This window comes from Hordeum vulgare, chromosome 2H (assembly GCF_904849725.1).
Source record: "Hordeum vulgare subsp. vulgare chromosome 2H, MorexV3_pseudomolecules_assembly, whole genome shotgun sequence".
Classification (NCBI taxonomy): domain Eukaryota; kingdom Viridiplantae; phylum Streptophyta; class Magnoliopsida; order Poales; family Poaceae; genus Hordeum; species Hordeum vulgare.
The window spans coordinates 37,798,774-37,820,389 of NC_058519.1; the positions used below are offsets into that span (position 1 = coordinate 37,798,774).

The window sequence follows — 21,616 nt, forward strand, 5'->3', positions numbered from 1 at the left end:
TGATTATTTTGTCGTCGGCTGGCATACGACGAAGGCCAGGGCTGACAGACGGCAAATCACATGGTCTGGTGGTGGTAGGCCAACTCGCAGAAGGCAAAGGGCATGGTTGGCAGACGGCAAAGGCGGACACGTGGAAGCAGACGACAAAGGCTGTCGTTAGCTACCTAACGGGTCTGACAACTATGTTTTGCTGTCTAGCCCCGTTGTCTTCTGCTTCTCTAGGGAGACTGACGGAAAGATCTTTGTCGTCCGCTGCACCCTCGCAGATGGCAAATAATATAATTATCGTAACTTTCAATGTTGATAGTGGGCCGTCAGCCAGCAGACGACAAAGGTCGTTGCCGTCCGTGACTTGGTCCTTTATCGTCCGCTATAGTACACATCAAATAAACTGATTCCTGTAGTGATTATTATTTTTCTCGTTGTAACCCATATACATATTTGCTACTATGTGTATCTAAATAATTGTTGTTAAAAAAACTAGACTGATTTTCCTCAATAATAATTATTTAGGTACAGAGGGATCGATAAAGTGTAAATATAAATCATTCACTTAGTCTCAACACCCATGATGACTACTGTTGGTCTCGAGTGACCCCTCGCATAATCTCAACGACATTCTAGTGGTTGCAACCCTGAGGCCCGCCGTAATAGAAGAACCCGCCGCCGTCCTTTCCGACCTCGTAATCGCTGGCACCGTAGCAGTCTCCGGCGTCCGTGAGCGACGTCACGTTCCCGGCGGCCGGGGCGGTGGCGCTCCCCTTGGAATCGTACACCGCGATGCTGGCCACGTAGGCCGCGCCGCCGTCCCCCTCGTCCGGCCCGTGCCCGCTCCCCATCGGCGGCCCAACGCCGGCCGACGACTGCGCGTTGCCTCCCCAGCCGACCACCGTCGCGTGGCCCGCCATGCCCGTGAACAGCGAGCCGGGCAAGTACCCGACCGTCTCGTCCTCCCCCGACGCGTCCACGACGACGGACCAGTTCCCGGCCACCTGCATCAAAACACCAGTGGTTCATCAATGAACCGAACGAAGAACTTGCAGTACGTATCGGAGCAGCAGATGGGGTCGGACCTGGAGTATGGTGACGGTGTACTCGGTCTGGTTGCCGTGGTAGACGGACGTGGGCATCACCGTCGATCCGGGGGAGACGCTGGCCGGCGGCGTGGAGCCGACGAAGCCCTGGCAGTCCGTGTCCATGCAGCCCGTGGCGTTGAACCCATCGGCCTGGTCGAGAATGATAGCAACCATCATAAACCCATCAGCACGTAGTGTCCTCCAGGTTTAGTTCCGCAGCTTACTGATGGTGGAAGCACGCACGCACGCACGTACCGTCCATGACACGAAGAAATGGAGGTCGGTGTCGTTGTACTGCTCGGCGGATACCTGCGACGCAACGCAACAGAGTGATACTCCCTCCGTTTCTAAATATAAGTCTTTTAAGCGATTTCACTAAAAGACTACATACAGAGCAAAATGACTGAATCTACACTCTAAAGTATGTCTATATACATCCGTATGTAGTCCTCTAGTGGAATCTCTAAAAAGACTTATATTATGAGACCGAGGGAGTAGATCACTTGCCAAACCTGTGGTGATTAGGGAGAGATGTGAATGTGATCGATCGAAGCAGGAACGTACCATGAAACCCGACATGATCTGGTTGTTGCCGCTGGAGAGCCACATGACCGACGAGCTGGTCTGGTCGGGCTTCAGCTCCAGGTCCCACGCGTTGATCCTGGCGCTGCCGCCGTAGAACTCTCCTCCCTGCCCCTCCGCCGTCTGGTAGCCAGCCCACTGCGTCAAGATCATAACCATGTAGTTAACTCAACGTATTGACACAAAGTACTATTGTCACGTCAGGCCACATGCATTATCCTCGCGAGTTCTTGAGTGGAGAATACACACACACAAAAAAAAAAAGGAAATAGAAGGCGATACATGATTCATGCTGCTGCTATTTGCGCCGGATACATGACGCAGCCCTCCGGGCATTACAGCCCTTCCGACGCCATGACACCGAGCTTGTGGTAGCATGAGTTGGACGAGGCAAGCAACCACAGCAGGAACAGGGAGACGTTTAGAGGCCATTTTCGTGGATCTAGCCCTCTGCGGTGCGAAGAACTGCATGCAGGTACCCGTCGTCCGGACAACACACACATGAGCACAACAAATAGCCGGTGGCGCTAGCTCTCGCAATGATCGACCACGAGGACGACGACGACGACGAAGATCAAGAGGGTACTTTGTCGTGAACCATATTGACAGACAAATCATGTACGGCGACAGGATGCTGCCCGCGGACGCGGGAGCCCCTACTGTGTGTTCGATGCTTCGACATGGACAGCATGTACGTACGTGTTTCCTCGGAGGAGGAAGAGGACGAGGAAGAGAGGCAGAGGATCGGATGACAGTGAAGTGAGAACCGGTAGTACGTATATGCTTTACTAACTCACTTAATTAGCTGGCCTATGTACTGGCGTGCGTCAAACGGGAGTAGAGCCTGTTCCTAAACTCTAAGATTGCTTTGCTGCTATTGGGGGATTATAAGATTAGTCGGTGCGGGTATTTTGGTCAGCAGACACAGACAGCGGTATATACGCATATTGTACAGGAGGATACACACTACGCAGATCACAAAGAGGATTATTATGCAGATCACAAAGAGGATTATTATTTGGGCAGTACTACGCGTCCGCACATTTTTTCTTCGATGCAGCAAATTTCAACGCGATGTAGTAATTTTCTTCAATGGTTGCAACAACAAAAATAATTGTAGCAAAAAATATATATACGTGATCGTAGAAAAAAAACGAAGCTGTTGGTGCGTAATAGCAAAAGTCAAACGTCGGTATAGCAAATATCTACGTGAACGTGTATGCAACTTTTTTAGTGAACAGTTGTATCAAAAAATGATGTCGGTTGTAGCAAAAATTAACACGGTTGTATCAAAAGTTAAAACGTCGGTTGTAGCAAAAATCCAACGTACTCGAGTTGCAACCAAGCATGGATGTAGCTTTTCGAATGAAAAAAATGTAGCAAAATGACAAACGTTTGCATCAAATTTATACATGATTACAGCAAATCTGAGCAGAAAAATGTTGCAAGGGTGTCTGACAGCGCGCGCAAGCCGCGAGCGACTGGCCGAACGATTCGGTGGGCGCTCCGGCTACAAGCATTTACCTTATTATTTTCTTCCTTTTAGGTCCTGTTTGAAACCACTCAAATTATGATAATTTAGTTTTTATAGTTTATAATGTCTCCAAACAGGATATACTATCTTGTAGATTATAAAAAGTAGATGAACAGATTATTCAAAACTCACAATCTATTTTACACAAGATAAAAACAGATTATGCGTTGCTAATGACACATTATCCTTGTAAAGTTAGAGGTAATTACTAATTTTTGCCACCGTCACCCTCCTTTTTTCTTCTCAGCGCGGGCATAGGACAGACAAGTCATTATGCAATGTAAAAACATGAATTACAGTCTATATAATCTGACCTTCAAATTTGTCAACCTAGATTATTTTTATAAATGTGATTATATAATCTATCATCATAATTTATTGTGGTTTCAAACACGGCTTAGTTTTGAGACCGCATGCGGCCGCTTTCCCAGTATTAGGCTGGTCATAGAAGAGTAAATTAGACTAGTAATATATATTAGAGCATCTCCAATAGCTGTCCAACGAGTGGCGCGCTAAAAATCAGTATGCAACGCGCGCTTCACCTGTTTTGGCGCGGCGGCCAACGCTAGCTTCAGCGGCCGCTGTAAAATGCAGCGCACGCGTATCTCCAACAGGCGCGGTAAATGCAGCGCGCGCTATCGCTCAAACAACATATGCGCTTAAAACACAAGTAAAAATGATCAAACACAACCCAAACAAATAGTTTTTACAACTCAAATAAATAGTTTTTACAACTCAAACAAATAGTTTATCTTTCAATACAACAAATAGTTTAACAATACAACATCAAAAGCACGAATCATTATGCTCTCTGTCGGTCATTCCATGTCCATCATTCCTCGATGAGATTCTTTTGAAGATCAACATGCGTTTCGGGAGCCGGATGGCATGATAAGAGGCAACAAAACGGGCCATCCTTTCAGCCCTCCGCCACGCTCGCATGGGATGTCCCAAAAGCTCATACTGAGAGTAGTCTAGAACTTGGACGCGTTCATTCTCAATGATCACGTTGTGCATGATCACACAAGCATGCATGATGTACCAAAGCATGTTTTGATCTCAAAATCTAGTCGGTCCTCTCACAGTAGCAAATTGGGCTTGAAAATTTCCAAAAGCTCTCTCCACATCTTTTCTAGCCGTCGCCTGAGCATTGTGGAAATCAAGATTTTTCTTACCTTCCGATTTTTTCAATGGCTTGACAAATGTTTGCCACTTTGGATAAATGGCGTCCGCAAGATAGTAGCCATAGTTGTATGTATGGCCATTTGCTACAAACTGCACCGGTGGCAGTTCCCCATTTGCAATCTTATTCATCAGCGGTAACCGATTGACAACATTGATGTCATTCAAAGATCCAGACATTCCAAAAAAAGCATGCCAAATCCAAGTCTCTTGATCGGCCACCGCTTCAACGATTATAGTGGAACCCTTTTTTGGCCATGGAATTGTCCATGGCATGCCTTAGGACAATTCTTCCAACTCCATTGCATGCAATCTGTTGAGCCAAGCATACCTGCAAAGCCACGAGCTTTGTTCATCTCCAATAGCCTTGCGACGTCTTCAGCATTGGGAGTTCTCAAATACTCCTGGCCAAACACTTGCACAATTCCGACTGCAAAGCGTTTGGCACACATGATGCCTTGACTCACACCCATGGCCAAGTGATCATCAACTAGATCAGCGGGATACGATATGCCAACATATGCAAAGCGGCTGTCACTTTCTGAAAGGTGCTATGCCCGAGCTCTCCGACGGCATTCCTTCTTTGCTGAAAAAACCGGTCATGGCTCGCTAGTTTCTCTGCAATGCGTCTGAACAACTCGGTGCTCATCCTAAACTGACGCCGGAAGTACGACTCGGGGTACACGGGATTATCCGTAAAATAGTGCCTGATCAATCTGTTGTGGGCATCGATCCTATCCCTCCAAATTTTCTGCCGACCCATAACCGAACCACCGTGCTTTGGTTTTTTATTGATGTGCATAGCTAGGATCATTGCAAGATCCTCCTCCTCTTCCATATAAAATTCTTCTTCATAAGAATCATATGAGGAACTCATCTACAATGTTTAAACTAAGCTATGAAAACTACAAACAACATGCATCTTCAAATTCATGTAAAAAATGTGTAGTTGAATCCAATACATACCTTGCGGGCGTTTTGTCTAACACCTTGCGGGCGCCGAGCGATAGTGGGCGGTCGGGCTCCGTTAGTCGGTCGACTGCCGCACGCGAGGGGCGGTGGTGACTAGAGAGAGATGGAACGGGGGCGGCAGTGACAGAGGAAGCAGCAGCGGCGTGGGGGATAGGCCGGGGAAGCGCCAGAACGGTCGCCGGAAGAAATAGAGTGGCGCAGGCGGCGGCGCCGCGGCTTGATGGGGTAGGTGGAGTTGCAAGCAGGCGCTCGAGTTTGCCGCGGGCGAGAGCGAGCGCAGCAAATAAACGGCGCACGATGGCGTTTTTGCCCGCGCACTGAACTAGTTTTGCCACGCGCGCAGTTTTCCCGCCTCCGCTCGAGCGTCCAAAACGGTAACGCGCGTAAAAAAGACAAATTTTTCAGCGCGTCTGTTGCAGATGCTCTTACTATTTCATGTTAATAATACCTTCATAGTCGTTAGTGTTATATGTGTGATAACATATGCATCTACTTTTATAACACTTCTCCTCCGGTACACCTTCTAACACATCAAGGGCTCAGATTAACCGATACCCTTTCGCTATGAAGGATAAGATTCCCTTCATTAAAAAGGCCGCCCGCCCATGCCCCCGCCTTCGTACGGATAAGTCGAGTCGTGTGGTGCCGAGCCGCGTAACAATCTCGACTGAATGGGCCATGTCAATAATAAAAGACGCCGCGCGCATGCGGGTGGTTGTCACACACTGCCAACGTCGTGCCGGGTCATGGAGCACCGTGTCCCGGGTCAAACGCGCCTTAATCACGGTAGGCCTCGCCTACGGCGTCGTCCGGCATCAGGCGTCACGTCGTCGTCTCGCCTGCCACACCGTCCCACCCGTGTCGTGTCGTCGCCTCGCCTGTCGTGTCGTCCCGCTTGCCCGCACCATCCCACCCATCACCCACCGCATTAACGCCAGCTCGGCCTCCCGCCGGCTATAAAAATTGTCGCTGAGGCGCTCAAACCGCATCGTCCCACTCTGCTTCTCTCCTTCCATCTTCTCCCTCTCACTTCGTTGTTGGCCTCCCCTCGGACACCATGTCGAGCTCCGACTCCGACGACGACCTCCCGGTGTCGGCGGGCTCCTGGATCAGGCGACTGATTTGCATCGCTTCAACCTTCTCGTCCCACCATCGATGAAGCCATCGAAGCCATACCACATCAACGCCGACAGCCTCGCCTCCCCTCCCCTCCCCCCGAAGAGATCCGTTGTGGCAACGGCGGTCGGTGGAATATCAAAACGGACGGTGGTTTTGGAGGGGCAAAACATTCGGCGGGGTCCTCGGCACCTTCCGGCTTGCGACCCGCGGCGTCACCCCCAACCTCCTCGGCCCCTCGACGGGAGAGGATGTTCCCGGCGGAGCAGGTGGCTTCGCTGCCCAACACTCCTCTGTCGCCCCTGCACTACCCGAGGTGGAGCTCTCGTCGCTGCAAAGGGCCCTTCAACAACAGGGCGACCCCGCGGACTCACCGAGGTTGCTGGCAGTTCTCTGCGCATCTGAGCAGGAGCCGCCGGGATGGGTGTCGTCGTTGCAGGTTAGGGACCCGGCCAATCCCATGAACGAGTCGGCTACGTGACTGTCTTCCGCGAGTTGGCAGCGAGAGCAGCGGACGACTGAGTGGTGGAACAACAGCAACAACAACGACGATGACGACGACAGCGTCGGACCATCGGGCGCGGGTGGCCCGGCCGAGATCCTCGATCTTGTCGAGGATAGTGGTTAAATTAGGTTATGAAAAACAATTTAATTTTTATTCAAAAAAACTATGTAATGTTTCATATATTTGAATGAAATTTCGTTTAAAAAATTAAGCAATGTTTTCTATATTTGGATGAAATTCTGTTAAAAATTATTTACTGTTTTCCATATTTGAATGAAATTTCGTTAATCATTAAATTTATGAATTACAATTTATTTTTGAAACCGAACGCACGGCGCAAACAGTTTTTTTAACTTGGCCAGGAAAGGTTTATTACGCCGTGTGTCCCGTCCTAGTTGGCAACTCCTAGCCAGCGCTGCAGGCACCGGTTAACGATTCGGCGCCTGCAGCGTCGCTGGGCAGGACCGGCCCCCTAGCACACTCGCGAACTGCCCAGTTTTTTTTCCTTTTTTTTGTTGATACAGTATGAAAAAACCACACATATTTTTTATTTCTTATGAAAATAAAAATAGAAACAAAAGGTTTACGGGTTTAATTAAAAAACGTTCATCAATTTTTAAAATTCATAAAAATTAAAAAATAAGTTCATCCAATTCGGAAAAGGTTCATTAAATTTGAATACGCTCATAGATATTCACGAAAATTTCATGTATTTCTAACAAATTTCATTGAACTGAAAAACAATTATGTATTTAAAAAAAAGTTCATTGAACTGAATTTTTTTCATAAACATGTAAAAAGTTCATTGATATTAAAAAATATCATCCATTTTCAAAAATCTGTTCCACTTTTTTCAAAATAGTTCATTGGTATTCAACAAACTTCATAGAATTTAAAGGCTCATCAATTTTCAGAGAAAATTTCATCAATATGAGAAACTGTTCGTCAAAATTTAAGAAAAGTTCATCAATATTCAAAAACAAAATTATAGAATTTTTTCCAGAAAAAGTTCATCACGCGCCGTCTAGACGGTCCGGCCCATATAAGAAAGCCGCCGGCGCCAGTTAACAAAATGCACGTTACCTGACGCTGCAGCACCGAATAGGAAATCCCATCCTAGTTGGCGCTTGAGGCGCGAACTAACGCAGCTCGCGCTCACATCCGCCAAATCATGGGCCGGCCCAAGTAGCGAGCGCTTAACTCGCGGCGCCTTACGTTTCCTGGCTCGCCGCTGTTTTGTACGGCCACGGTTGTTAAATTGACTGGTCAACTGTTGATTTTAATAAGAAAGAAGTGAAATAAAAATAAAAAATCATCGATTTTAAAAAAAATCAACCAATTTTTATAAAGTCAATAAAATAACTAAAAATTTCATTTAAGTTTAGAAGAGTTCATCAATTTTGAAAAAAATATCACCGATTATGAAAAAAGTTCATCAATTTTGGGGAAAAAGTTCACCGATTTTATAAAAACTATCATCGACTTTTACAAAAAGTTCACTGATTTTGAAAAACGTTCACGATTTTGGAAAAAAGTTCATTGAATGTGAAAAAAGTTCACCAATTTTGGAAAAGAGCTCATCAAATTTGAAAAATAGTTCACCGATTTTGGAAAAAAGTTCATCTAATTTGGGAAAAAAATCATCAAATTTGAAAAAAGTTCAAAACTTTGAAAACAGTTCATCATTTTAAAAGACAAAATAACAAATTTAATAAACACTTTTCAAATCGTTGAACCAAGTCAAAACAAACAAGAAAAATCGTTGATCCAGGTCAAAGAAAAAAAGAAAAAGGAAAAAAGGAAAAAGGAAAGAAAGGAGGAAAGCAACGTGGGAAAACGACCCGCCACCCCGCGCTGAACGTCACCTCTCTTTTCTTCCTTTGACTCATCTTACATGGGCTGGCCCAGCACGGGGACGCTGCAAGCACCCGTTTGCAAAATTGCATTGCAACAGGCGCCCGAGGCGCCAAATAGGTTTAGCCGTACAGTAGATATTGCCACACGGTTCAACCGAGCTGATGCAGGTTCAAACCTGTCTGGGCCCTTTGGAGTAAAACACCTTTTTTTCCCTCTTTTGTTTCAACGATTCTGGGGATCCGTTAAAACTCCGGCGCCTACAGCTCTGCTAGCATGGACCGGACCACTAGAATGTTGTTCAGATTTTTTCTTTTTTATTTTTCTTGTTAGGAAAATAATATATATAAACAAAAGGTTTACACATTTAACTAAAAATGTTCCTCCATTAAAAAAATCATATTTTCGAAAAGCTCCATAAATTTTGAATAAAGTTCTTCAATTTGAAAGAAAGTTCAGTTGCCATCTCAAAAGAAAGTTCATTTGAAATGAAAACAAGTTCATCCAATTGATGAAAAGTTCATTAATTTTTTAGAAAAATCAGTCAACATTTATTAAAATAGAAAATATGTATTTTAGAAAAAGTAATAAATATTAAAAAAATGAAGAAAAAAATCATAAAATTTAAAAAGATCATTCATTTTCAAAAAGATGTTCATAAAATTTCAAAAAAGTTCATAAATATTAAAAAAAGTTCATCAATTTGTAAAAGTATTCGTTGAAATTTTGAAAAAAGTTCATCAATAATGAAATAAGTTCATAGATTTTTTTTAAAAGCGTCGCAACTGATTAGATGGGCCAGCCCAGTTCAAACGCCACAGGCGCCAGTTAAGAAAAAATGCACGTGAACTGACGCCTGGCGAGCCAAATAGGAAATGCCCCGATTATGGGACCCTAGGGCGCAGCATTTTTTATATTCCCTGTCTGAAGCTATTATCACATAAAGCGCACACTTGGGCCTGGGCCGCTTCAATGTTACGTCGATTTTGCCAATTTACAGTTCAACCACTCAAAAAAATATGTGTTTACTTTATTTGTGTGCTTTTCATTATACTTTATAAAATGTTGAATAATTATAAAAAAACACTCTTCATATTGGAATTTATTTCAGGACTTGTGTTTATAATTTAGAATAGCTTTGCCATTATTTATGTATGTTTCTTTATTGTTTCTAAAATTGTACATATATATGAAGTTTATGTTATTTATGTGCTTTTCTATATATTTTATAAAATGTCGAATAATTATTAAAATAACACTCTTAGAATTGGAATTTATTTATATAAATTAGTTATACTTTTTAATTGTATTTTCATTATTTATGTATGTTTCTGTATAGTTTATAAAACTGTACATATGTATAAATTTTAGTTTATTTATGTGCTTTTATTTATAAAATGCTGAATAATTCTTCAAAAATAATTTTCAAAATTTATTTTGTTTATGTACATTTATTTATATTTTATAATTGTTTTTTGTTATTGGTGAACGTTTCTTTATGGTTTATAAAATTGTACAGATATAGAGAGTTTACTCTATTTATGTGGTTTTTATTGTACTTTATAAAATGTTGAAAAATTATTAAAAACACTTTTTAAATTGGTATTTATTTATTATACTTTTGTTTATACTTTAGAAATATTTTTTCATCACTTATGTATGTTTGTGTATACTTTATAAGATTGTACCTATATGTAGCTTATAAGATTGTACCTATATGTAAATTTATTTTATTTACGTGCTTTTCTTTATACGTAATGCTCAATAATTATTAAATAATACTTTTCAAAATGGAATTTATTTATGTACTTTTATTTGTACTGTATAATTGTTTGCCCGTTATTTATGTACCTTTTATAGTTTATAATATTATATATGTAAAAAAATACTTTATTTATGTGCTTTTCATGATACTTTATAAAATGTTGACTAATTATCTGAAAACTCACTGAAAATTGGTAAAATAAAAAGAAAGAAGGAAATCCTCACCCACAATCTAGCGAGGTACTCCCTCAGTCCCAAAATAAGTGTTTTAACCGTACAAGTTAGTGTAAAGTTGAGACATTTATTTTAGGACGGGGGTAAGATAAGTATTATCTTACATCTAGATGTGACATAGATGGATCCTATATAAAAGAAGAAAAATAGAAAGTAAAAAAGAGAGAAGGAAATCAAACAGGAAACCAACCCGAGACCGTACAAATTTGAGAACGTATACGTAACGGTCACACATTGATTCAACTCCACAATACAAATACCCAGAGCCCTTAGCCACTCGTAACAGCAACCGAAGCAGAATAATCAGAACCGTCATCGATTCCAAACCCGCGATCGATTCGATTCGATACGAGGTAAATACACTAGTGGTGTTTGAACTTGCCACAGATGTTCACCTTAGTGCCTGAACTTGAAAAATACATCGAATTGGTTCCACAACTTGCCACAGACGTGCAAATACGGTGATTATCCCATTCATATACGTAAAGTGCGCCGATGTGGCATCGTATATAGCTTATGTGGCATGAGGCCCATTTTTTAAACATGATTACTGGATGATCCTAAAAAACATGATTACTAGATAATATATGTCTATGACTAATGGGTCCCGCTTATCAACGAAAATTAAAATAGAAAACAGCGACGAAACGTATTTGAACCATCAAACCTCAAGCTAAAGCGCAGCCGGTGCTGGCCACCACGTGAACTAGATTTTATTGCGCTTCTTAAGCTGAAGGTAAATTGAAATGGTTGGGGTCTTTAAATGGATTATGATATTTGATTGTATATTTTAAATGTTTGTATTAAGTAACACTTTAAAACACCCATTGGTTATATTTTAAATAGTATTTTATGAATAATAGGTGAATATTTCAAAATATTGCAAACCACTATATTGATTTTGTGTGCACACGAATATTTGTGTACCATGAGGTTAATATTTTTGTACCACAAATATTCATAACAGTATGGATCCTTTTTTGTGCTTTTTTAAGTAATAGTATATGTGCACACAGATGTTTGTTGACTATGAGATAATTATTAATAGCACATGAATATCTGATACTAACTTTTATTATTATGATAATTGTTTACATTTTTAGGAGTAAAACAAACTTTTTGATCATCAAAGTCCACAGTTTGCAGGATACAAACAGGGTTATGGGATTGAACATATTTTTTTATTTTCAAAAAGAATTAAGTGTCGCCCATTTATGTACCGCAACTGTTTTTATATAGGGAGTGGCTAGAACTCATCTAGATGAGATATAATTTGGTCTCATTCACTTTTTTTTATGATATGTTATTGTTTTTCCCTTGTGCTTCTTTTCTTGTGTTATGTTGGCTGGGTTGGGCTTGTTTTTACTACGTAGCTATGTGTCTTGTTTTTTTTCTACATTTGCACGGCTAAAGGAAGGAAATGCTTACACGTAAATCTTCTACACATGTCAACTAGGATATACGCATGCATCATGTTCACTGTTGCTTGTGTCTTTTCTTTTTTGCATTTGCATGTCTACAGATGCACATGCAACTGGTCTGACAACCCCCGTCCCGAACCCAGTTGCAGTCTCCTAGCATCCAGTGCAATTGCAGTCGGGTTTCAATGCTTGAAGTTGCATGTCTACTGGCGCACATGCAACTGGCCTGACAACCCACGTCCCGAACCCAGTTGCAATCTCTTTACACCTAGTGCAATTGCAGACAGGTTCCAATGCTTGAAGTTGCATGTCTAAAGGTGCACATGTAACTGGTCTAACAACCCCCATCTCGAACCCAGTTGCGGTCTCTTTCCACCTAGTGCAATTGCAGTCGGGTCCAATACTTAAAGTTGCATGTCTAAAAATGGACATGCAACTGGTCCGACAACCCCCATCCCGAACCCAGTTGCAGTCTCTTTGCACCTAGTGCAATTACAGTCGGGTTCCAATGCTTGAAGATGCATGTCTAATAGTGGACATGCAACTAGTCCGGTAACCCCCGCCCTGACCCAGTTGCAGTCTCTTTACACCCAATGCAATTGCAGCTGAGTTATAATGTTTGAAGTTGCATGTCTAATGTTAGACATGCAACTAGCCCGATAACCCTCGCTGTGGCATTGCCTAATGAGAGAAAATATCTGAGAACACAAAATATAAGTATAAAAAAATATTTTCTAGTACATTTAAAAAGATAACCAAATTTCATCTGAGTAAAAAGTAGTTTAAAAAATCTCTAAATGTTCTCTTCCAACCAAACAATGAAAACAAAATAAAATGAAAAAATATTAAAAAAAGTAAAATAGGAATAATAGACAAAAAATGAAACAACAAAGAAAACCAAAATGCAGAAAAGAAGTATAAAAAATCTTCTAGTACATTTAAAGAATTAAATATTGTTAGACTTGTATTTAGACTACTATATATAGCTTTGAGATATACCTTGTATTTGTACTATGTACCCCATATAAATATATGTCGAGGCCACCCCTAGAGGGTCGAGCCGATCCAAACCAAAATCTTTGTCTAATATGGTATCAGACTAGTCGATCTTTCCGCCGCCGTTCCGTAGATTACGCTAGTCGCCGAGTTCATAGATCGATTCGATCTGGCTCACGTACGTAGCTAGCTAACCTCATCTCAAAATCCATCCACCTCCCTGTGTGCTAGCTTGCGCACATCCACGCCTTCGTTTGCATACCACAATGGCGACGTTCCCTACACCAGGCTCCTCCACTGCCTTTGGTCTGCCTACAACACTCCAGACGCTCTTAGCCGGCGGCTCCACGTCAAGCTCTAACGCTGGTCTTCCGTCGTTCACCCTCGGAACCCTAGCCGCCGGGGCGATGTTCTCCAGCGATCCACCGGCCGCTCAGTCCTTCTTCACCAACGGGGGGATCCTTGCCACCTCCTCCATAGGGCATGGCTCTCTGACTGCCCCGATCGCCGCCACAGTCGATCCTGTGATGGCTGAGGCGCCCCTGCCGGCGCCGTTTCACTTTGCTCACCTCCTCACGGTCAAGCTCACCGCCGACAACTATCTCTATTGGCGTGCCCAGTTTCTTCCGCTCCTTCGCAGTCACTACCTCGAAGGATTCATCGACGGAACATTGCCCTGCCCAGTACAGTTCCTCTCAACTGGGCCTTCTGATGCTCGGATCAATCCGGCGTACCGCGTCTGGCTTGCTCAAGACCAGGCGATCCTCTCCGCCATCCGCTCGTCTCTCTCTGAAGGGATTGCCGGCATGGTTCTCTTTGCTGCTACCTCTCAAGACGCATGGTCGGTGCTCGAGGGGAGTTTTGCCTCTCAGTCAACCGCGCGCTCCATGGCGATCCGTCAACAGCTACAAGACATGAAGAAACGTGACCTCTCTGCTTCCGTCTTCTTCAACAAGATCAAGGCCCTCTCCGACACACTCACCTCGATTGGACGGCCACTCAGCGACGAAGAGTTTACTTCGTTTGTTCTCAATGGCCTTGACAGTGAATATGATTCGCTTGTTGAGGCAGTTCATGGACGTGACACCCCGATTGCGCCGCGTGATCTTTACGCTCGGCTCCTTGGGACGGAACACCGTCTTGAGACTCGGCGTGCCGCGGAGGTCTACACCGACCCTTCCTCTGCGAATGCAGTATACCGCAACGGAGCTCGCTCCCGCCCATCTAGTGGTTCCAGCAGCAAGCCACCGCTCCTCCCCAGTCCTTCACAGTCATCGGCTTACTCCGGCACAGTTGGCGGTCGTCAAGGGGGCCAGGGGAACCCTCGTTCTGGTTGCCCGGTGTGCGGCGCCCAAGGCAATCGCCCGCCATGTCAGTTGTGTGGTATCCCAGGCCACCTAGCTTCCCGTTGCCATAAACGCTTTAAGCGTGATTTCCTGGGTATAGGCAACGATGGACGCAACAATGAACGCCAAGCTGCCATGGCAACGAACGTACAGGCTTCGCAAGGGTACACTCCATCCTATCCTATTGATTCTAGCTGGTACATGGATACTGGCGCGACAGATCACCTGACGAGCGAGCTCGGCAAGCTCACCTCACACGAGCCATACCAAGGCCATGACAAAATTCATACGGCAAATGGGGCAGGTATGCATATCTCTCATATTGGTCAAGCATCCCTTCTCACATCTACATCTCGCCAACTTCAACTTTCGAACGTTCTTCGTGTTCCATCTGTCACTCGTAACCTTTTATCTGTTCCTAGACTCACTTATGACAATAATGTTGCCGTTGAATTTCACCCATTCTATTTTTTTGTCAAGGACCGAGCAACACAGGACGTGCTACTTAGAGGTCGCTATCGCGGTGGCCTATACTCTCTAGATGTGCCTCGCATGTCTTATGTCTTCAGTGGTGTCCGTGTCTCGTCTTCTCAGTGGCATTCCCGTCTTGGTCATCCCGCCTTGCCGATCGTGCGGCATGTGCTTCATCGACATGAACTTCCCATGATGTCTAGTAATAAAGAGATAGCAATTTGTGATGCTTGTCAGCAGGGAAAAAGTCACCAACTTCCTTTTTCTTCTTCTAGCCGAGTTGTCAACAATCCTTTAGAGATTGTGTTTTCTGATGTATGGGGTCCAGCCCAAACTTCTGTTAGTGGTCACAACTATTATGTCAGTTTCATTGATGCTTATAGTCGTTTTACATGGCTTTATCTCCTTAAGCGCAAGTCTGATGTGTTTAATATCTTTCTTCAATTTCAGTCACACGTTGAACGTCTTCTCAAGCACAAAATTATACATGTTCAATCAGATTGGGGGGGCGAATATCGCAACCTCAATACTTTTTTCCAGAAGCTTGGGATTTCTCACCGTGTGTCTTGTCCCCATACACATCAACAAAATGGTGCCGCTGAACGCAAACACCGTCACGTCGTTGAAACCGGTCTCACCTTACTAGCACATGCGTCGGTACCCTTTCGCTTTTGGAGTGATGCTTTCTTTACGGCTTGTTTCCTTATCAACCGGCTTCCCACACGTGTGCTAAACATGAAAACTCCCATCGAAGTTCTCTTTAATGAGGTTCCTGACTACACTTTTCTCAAGGTGTTTGGTTGTGCGTGTTGGCCACATCTTCGTCCCTATAATAGTCGTAAGCTTGAGTTCCGATCAAAAAAATGTGTCTTTCTTGGCTATAGTTCGCTTCACAAAGGATATAAGTGTCTCCATGTTCCAACAAATCGAGTGTACATCTCGCGTGATGTTATTTTTGATGAAAACTCGTTTCCGTTTTCTAATCTCCCAACATCTTCTGATATACCACAATCATCCCGTTCAACCCCTATTTCCTTTGACCAATTTGAAGATATTGCATATTCGTCTATTTTGTTACCTAATCATGGTGCAGGTATTGGTCGTGGTGCTCGGCTAGAACTCTTGGATGATTCGGATACTACAACGCCATCTTCACATGGCATGCATGGCCACATGCATGACCCAGCCATTGCCACACCTTCACGTGGTTATGTCCATGCAAAAGGTGGACTCAACCAACTTGGTCAACCGGTCTTGGACAACCCAGCCACACCTGGTGGCTCGCTCAACATGGGCGCCCCGGCTGGTTCTGGCGTGCATGAGCCAGCCACGCCGCGTGGGCCTTCCTCGCCTAGGCCTCCCTCTACTACAGATTCAATTGGGTCCCTGTCGCCCAGTCCAGTGGACACGTCTGTCTTCTCACCAGCTTCAGCAAATACGCCTTCTTCGTCGCCTGTGCATGTACCGTCATCGCCGCCTATTCCACCTCCGGTCATTTCTGGACCACGCACTCGCAGTCGTAGTGGCATTTTTTGTCCCAAGAAACGCACTGATGGGACAGTTGCTTGGCTTGCTGTATGTATGGCCCATGCCATATCTGATCCAACCTCCGAACCACGACATTTTCAGGCTGCGATGAGTATTCCACACTGGCGAGCTGCAATGGAAGAGGAGTATCATGCTCTTCTTCACAACAAAACTTGGCGCCTGGTACCTCCTCCTTCCGGTGTTAATATTATTGATTGCAAATGGGTTTTTAAAGTCAAGAAACATTCTGATGGTTCCATTGAGCGGTACAAAGCCCGTTTGGTTGCTAAAGGATTTAAACAACGTCACGGACTTGACTACGAGGATACTTTTAGTCCAGTTGTCAAGCCCACTACCATTCGACTTCTATTATCTTTGGCAGTTACTCGTGGTTGGTTTCTTCGTCAATTGGATGTTCAGAATGCTTTTCTTCATGGCGTATTGGAGGAGGAAGTCTACATGCGTCAGCCACCTGGGTTTGTTGATCCTGATCATCCTCATCACCTATGTCGGTTGGACAAGGCATTGTATGGCCTTAAGCAGGCTCCCCGTGCCTGGCATGCTCGTCTTGCCTCTGCTCTTCAAGCTCTTGGTTTTGTTCCTTCGACAGCTGATACATCGTTGTTCTTACTACAACGCCCTCAGGTTACTATGTATCTTCTGGTTTATGTTGATGATATCATCCTTGTTAGTTCTTCAGTCGCTGCTGCTGATCGCCTAATCTCAGCTCTTAGTTCTGATTTTGCTGTCAAGGACCTCGGCAAGCTTCATTATTTTCTGGGCTTGGAAGTCACTCATGCATCTACCGGACTATCTCTTACTCAGAAAAAGTATTCACAGGATCTTCTACGTCGTGCTAGTATGCTCAAGTGCAAACCTGTGTCTACACCTATGTCTGCTACCGAGAGGATCTCAGCTGATACTGGTGCACTTCTTTCTTCTGCTGATGCTACTACATATCGCAGTATTGTTGGTGGCCTGCAGTACTTGACTATTACGAGACCGGACATTTCCTTTGCGGTTAATCGTGTTTGTCAGTACCTCCATTCACCTCGTGATTCTCACTGGTCTGCTGTCAAACGCATTCTTCGCTATGTCCGTTTTACTGCCTCGTATGGCTTGCACCTTCAGCCTGCTCCGTCTGGTGTTATCTCTGCTTTTTCGGATGCTGACTGGGCCGGTAATCCTGATGACCGGCGCTCTACGGGGGGATATGATGTATTCCTTGGTCCTAACTTGATCGCTTGGAATGCTCGCAAGCATGCTACGGTTTCTCGCAGTAGTACTGAGGCTGAATACAAAGCTGTAGCCAATGCGACAGCAGAGCTTATATGGGTACAGTCATTGCTTCGTGAGTTAAGGGTCCCTCAGCGCGAGCCACCGATTCTTTGGTGTGACAATATTGGTGCTACATACCTTTCTTCTAATCCAGTATTTCATGCACGAACAAAGCACATCGAAGTTGATTATCATTTTGTCCGGGAACGTGTTGCACAGAAGCTACTTCAGATCAAGTTTATCTCTTCTAAGGATCAGCTAGCAGACATCTTCACAAAGCCGCTGCCACTACCTTTGTTTGAGGTTTGCCGGCGCAATCTCAACCTTCGTGACACAGGTTGAGATTGAGGGAGGGTGTTAGACTTGTATTTAGACTACTATATATAGCTTTGAGATATACCTTGTATTTGTACTATGTACCCCATATAAATATATGTCGAGGCCACCCCTAGAGGGTCGAGCCGATCCAAATCAAAATCTTTGTCTAATAAATATTAGTTAAAATATATCTACATGTTCTCTCCCAACCAAAATATAAAAACCAAAAAAGTAAAAAAAAATGAAGTTAAAATAGAAATTTAAATAGGAATAATGAATAAAAATAGAGCAGCAAAGAAAAACAAAGTGCAAAAAAAAAGACACTTATACCTTTATTTATCTCCCGTGCATCCATGCAGCCTAGGACACAGAGAGAAAAACGAACGAACCTAACGTCACAAGACCAGCAAACAAAAACTCATAACGGGTCCTCTCTTCTGAGTGTGAGATAAAAAAAAGGTGCGGCAAAAAAAAACGACCCGCGAGCCGAGCAGTGAGACACGACCTTTGTCACTGTGAAGCTTTCCACCTCGTCTAAACAAAAGACAAAACACGGATCACAGCGTGATTGAATCCGACGGTTGAAAAAAATGAATGAGACCAAAAGATTTCTCATGCGAATGAGTTTTAGCAAAATCGTTTTATATAGGCTACATTAAGCGTTGGGAGTTTTCTTTGGCAACAAGACCAGGTTGACGTAATGGCCAGCATAGGCTGCTATTTAGATTTATTCGAGTCCTTTCAACATCATTTTTCGTTGTTACAAATGGACCCATGCCTGCCACATCAACTATATACGATGCCATGTCGGAGCACTTTACGTATATGGATGGCATCAGTATCGTATTTGCATGTCCGTGTCAAGTTTTAGAACCAGTTTGACGTATTTTTCAAGTTCATACACTAAACTGAACATCCGTTGCAAGTTCAGACACCACTCGTGTATTTACCTCATTCGATACGATACGATGGACTTCCGAGGAGCCGGGCCGATGAGGAGGCATCAGCCGCAGCCTGCCGGCGGCGTAGTCTCCGGCTCCGAAGGGCTGGCGGCGCTATCCGCCAGCCTCGCGCGGGCCCTGGCCGACAAGCACGCAGACAGCAACCTGGTCTTCTCGCCGCTGTCCATCTACACCGCGCTCGCGCTCGTGGCGGCCGGCGCCCGCGTCCTCGGCGTGCCGTCCCGCGGCGAGCTCGACGCGTTCGTCGCGCGCGCGGCCGGGGACACGCTGCGGGACCGGTCGGGCTCCGGCGGCCCGCGCGTGGCGTTCGCGTGCGGCGTCTGGAGCGACCTGGCGTGCCCGCTCAAGCCCGGGTTCCGCAAGACCGTCGTCGACGGCGCGTACCGGGCCGAGGCGTCCACCGTCGACTTCCGCGGCGGCCCCGAGGGGTCGCGCCAGCTGATCAACGCGTGGGAGGATCCCTTTGACAAGAGCAACACCGCCGACGCGCGTCGTGCTCGGCAACGCCGTCTACTTCGAGGGCAAGTGGGAGGATCCCTTTGACAAGAGCAACACCACCGACGCGCCGTTCCGCCAGGCCAGCGGCGGCGCCGTCGACGTGCCCTTCATGCAGAGCTGGAAGCGGCAGTTCGTGGCTGTGCACGGCGGGTTCAAGGTGCTCAAGCTTCAGTACGAGATGGGGGGCTCGCCGGTCCATCCCAGACCCAGAGACGAGGCGAGCACGCAAGACAGACGCACCGATATTATCATTCACCGGTGGATTTCGTGGCCGATCATCCGTTCGCCTACTTCATTGTGGAGGAGGGCACCGGCGCCATCGCCTTCGCCGGCTATGTCCTCGACCCCTGGAGACCATAATAACAACAACATAAAGAGTACGGTTTTTGGAGGATGCGTTTTGAGATGATGACATTTTTTACATACTGTATTTTGTAATGTTTGTCGCTTTTTTTGTACCTTAATTTTGTAAGGTTTGTCGCTTTATTCTGAGTATAAGTTATAGGGGGGAGCACTTAACTTTTGATGCACAAATGTCCATTTAAACAGTTTGCGGTAGAAGAAAAATCAAGAGAGCAAGCCCTTGGTTTCCTGCCACACCTGCTAAGTTTTTTTTCAGCATTAACTTATAGTCTGTAGCCAATGATTCATTAGTAAATTATACTCCCTCCGTCCCAAAATAATTGTCTCAACTTTGTATTAGCTCTAATACAAAGTTGTATTAAGCTTAAGACATTTATTTTGAGACGGAGGGAGTATAAATTACTGAATTAGAGATCAGCCTTGCACACGAAAAGTTATTTGTGTTGTGTTGTGTGTGCGTGTGTGTATCATTTACGAAGTGAAGATGGATTTTTATCTGGTCCAAAAGCTCAAACAACTCGACCTTGTTCCGATTCACTTGACAATGCCCAAACCTTAAAATGTATTCCAAATAGAACTTGTAAGTTTTGTACCAAAAAGTATGTGGCATGCACGAAAAATGTGTGAATCCGGTTTATAGTGCAAAGATCCATGCCAAGAAGGCACACATCGCAAGTGTTCAAATAGTTTCAGTTTTTCCTGGGATAATTCAAGGATGCACATGGGGAAAAAGTTGTAACTGTACATTCAGATTCACGGATAATGGTATCATAAAAAAAAGGGATTAGTTCGAACTCATCTAGCTAAGATATAACTATGGCCTCATTCATGTGATTTTCAGCCGACATCATGTATTGTTGTTGTAGATTATTTCCAGTTTATCTATGAGTTTGGGCCTTTTTTATTTCTATGAGCTGGTTGTTGATTGGATATTTGTAGTTTGTGTGATTGATGGATTGGTCGCTACTTCTTCCTCTGGCGTCTATTTTTGTTCCTGAGGAAGATTTTTATTAGCTTTTTCTTAAGAGAGAGAAGATATGTTTTCATTAGCTATGTACTACATACAAACAAAAAAAAAACTTTCTAGATGGGTTTTTCATCATGTGACTTTGGGCTGAAAAAAGAAAACGCATTGAGAAGGGAAAATCAACCCTACTTAACAGTGAGCAGTAACTATAGCAAAATTTAGCCAATAAATTTTTAAATGCAAACGGTTTTGAAACATGAAATTGTGACATCATTTTAAAATTTGAAGTTGCCAGCCCATTTACAACTTGGTGACCCCAACTTGAAAAAATTTAGTAACCCATTTGAAACTTGCAGTTGCACCCCAAAACTTTGAAAACTTTCTGTTGTGACCCTAGTTGAAAATTTGTATTGGATACTTGCATTTGCAACCCTACTGTAAATACTTGCAGTTGTGACCCAACTTTGCATACTTGTAATTGCGACCCGACTGTGGAATACCTATAGTTGTGACCGACTCTGAATACTTGCAGTTGCGACCAGATTTTGAATACTTGTAGTTGCGACACGACTTTGAAATACTTGCAGTTGCGATCCGACTTTAAATACTTGTTGTTGCGACTCGACTTTGAATACTTGCAGTTGCGATCG

The 21,616-nt window shown here is 44.2% G+C and overlaps 1 protein-coding gene and 1 pseudogene across 1 annotated transcript; one reads left to right on the forward strand and one right to left on the reverse strand.

Moving 5' to 3' along the window:
- Positions 1–522: 522 nt before the first annotated feature.
- LOC123429440 lies at positions 523–1,302 on the reverse strand. Its single transcript, XM_045113477.1, has 2 exons — positions 1,074–1,302; positions 523–992 (listed from the first exon to the last, which is right to left on the reverse strand). Exons 1-2 carry the CDS (start codon positions 1,251–1,253, stop codon positions 621–623), a joined length of 552 nt encoding a protein of 183 aa, XP_044969412.1. The 5' UTR covers positions 1,254–1,302; the 3' UTR covers positions 523–620.
- A 9,747-nt stretch (positions 1,303–11,049) lies between these two features.
- On the forward strand, positions 11,050–19,996 carry LOC123425240 (annotated as a pseudogene).
- Positions 19,997–21,616: the final 1,620 nt, after the last annotated feature.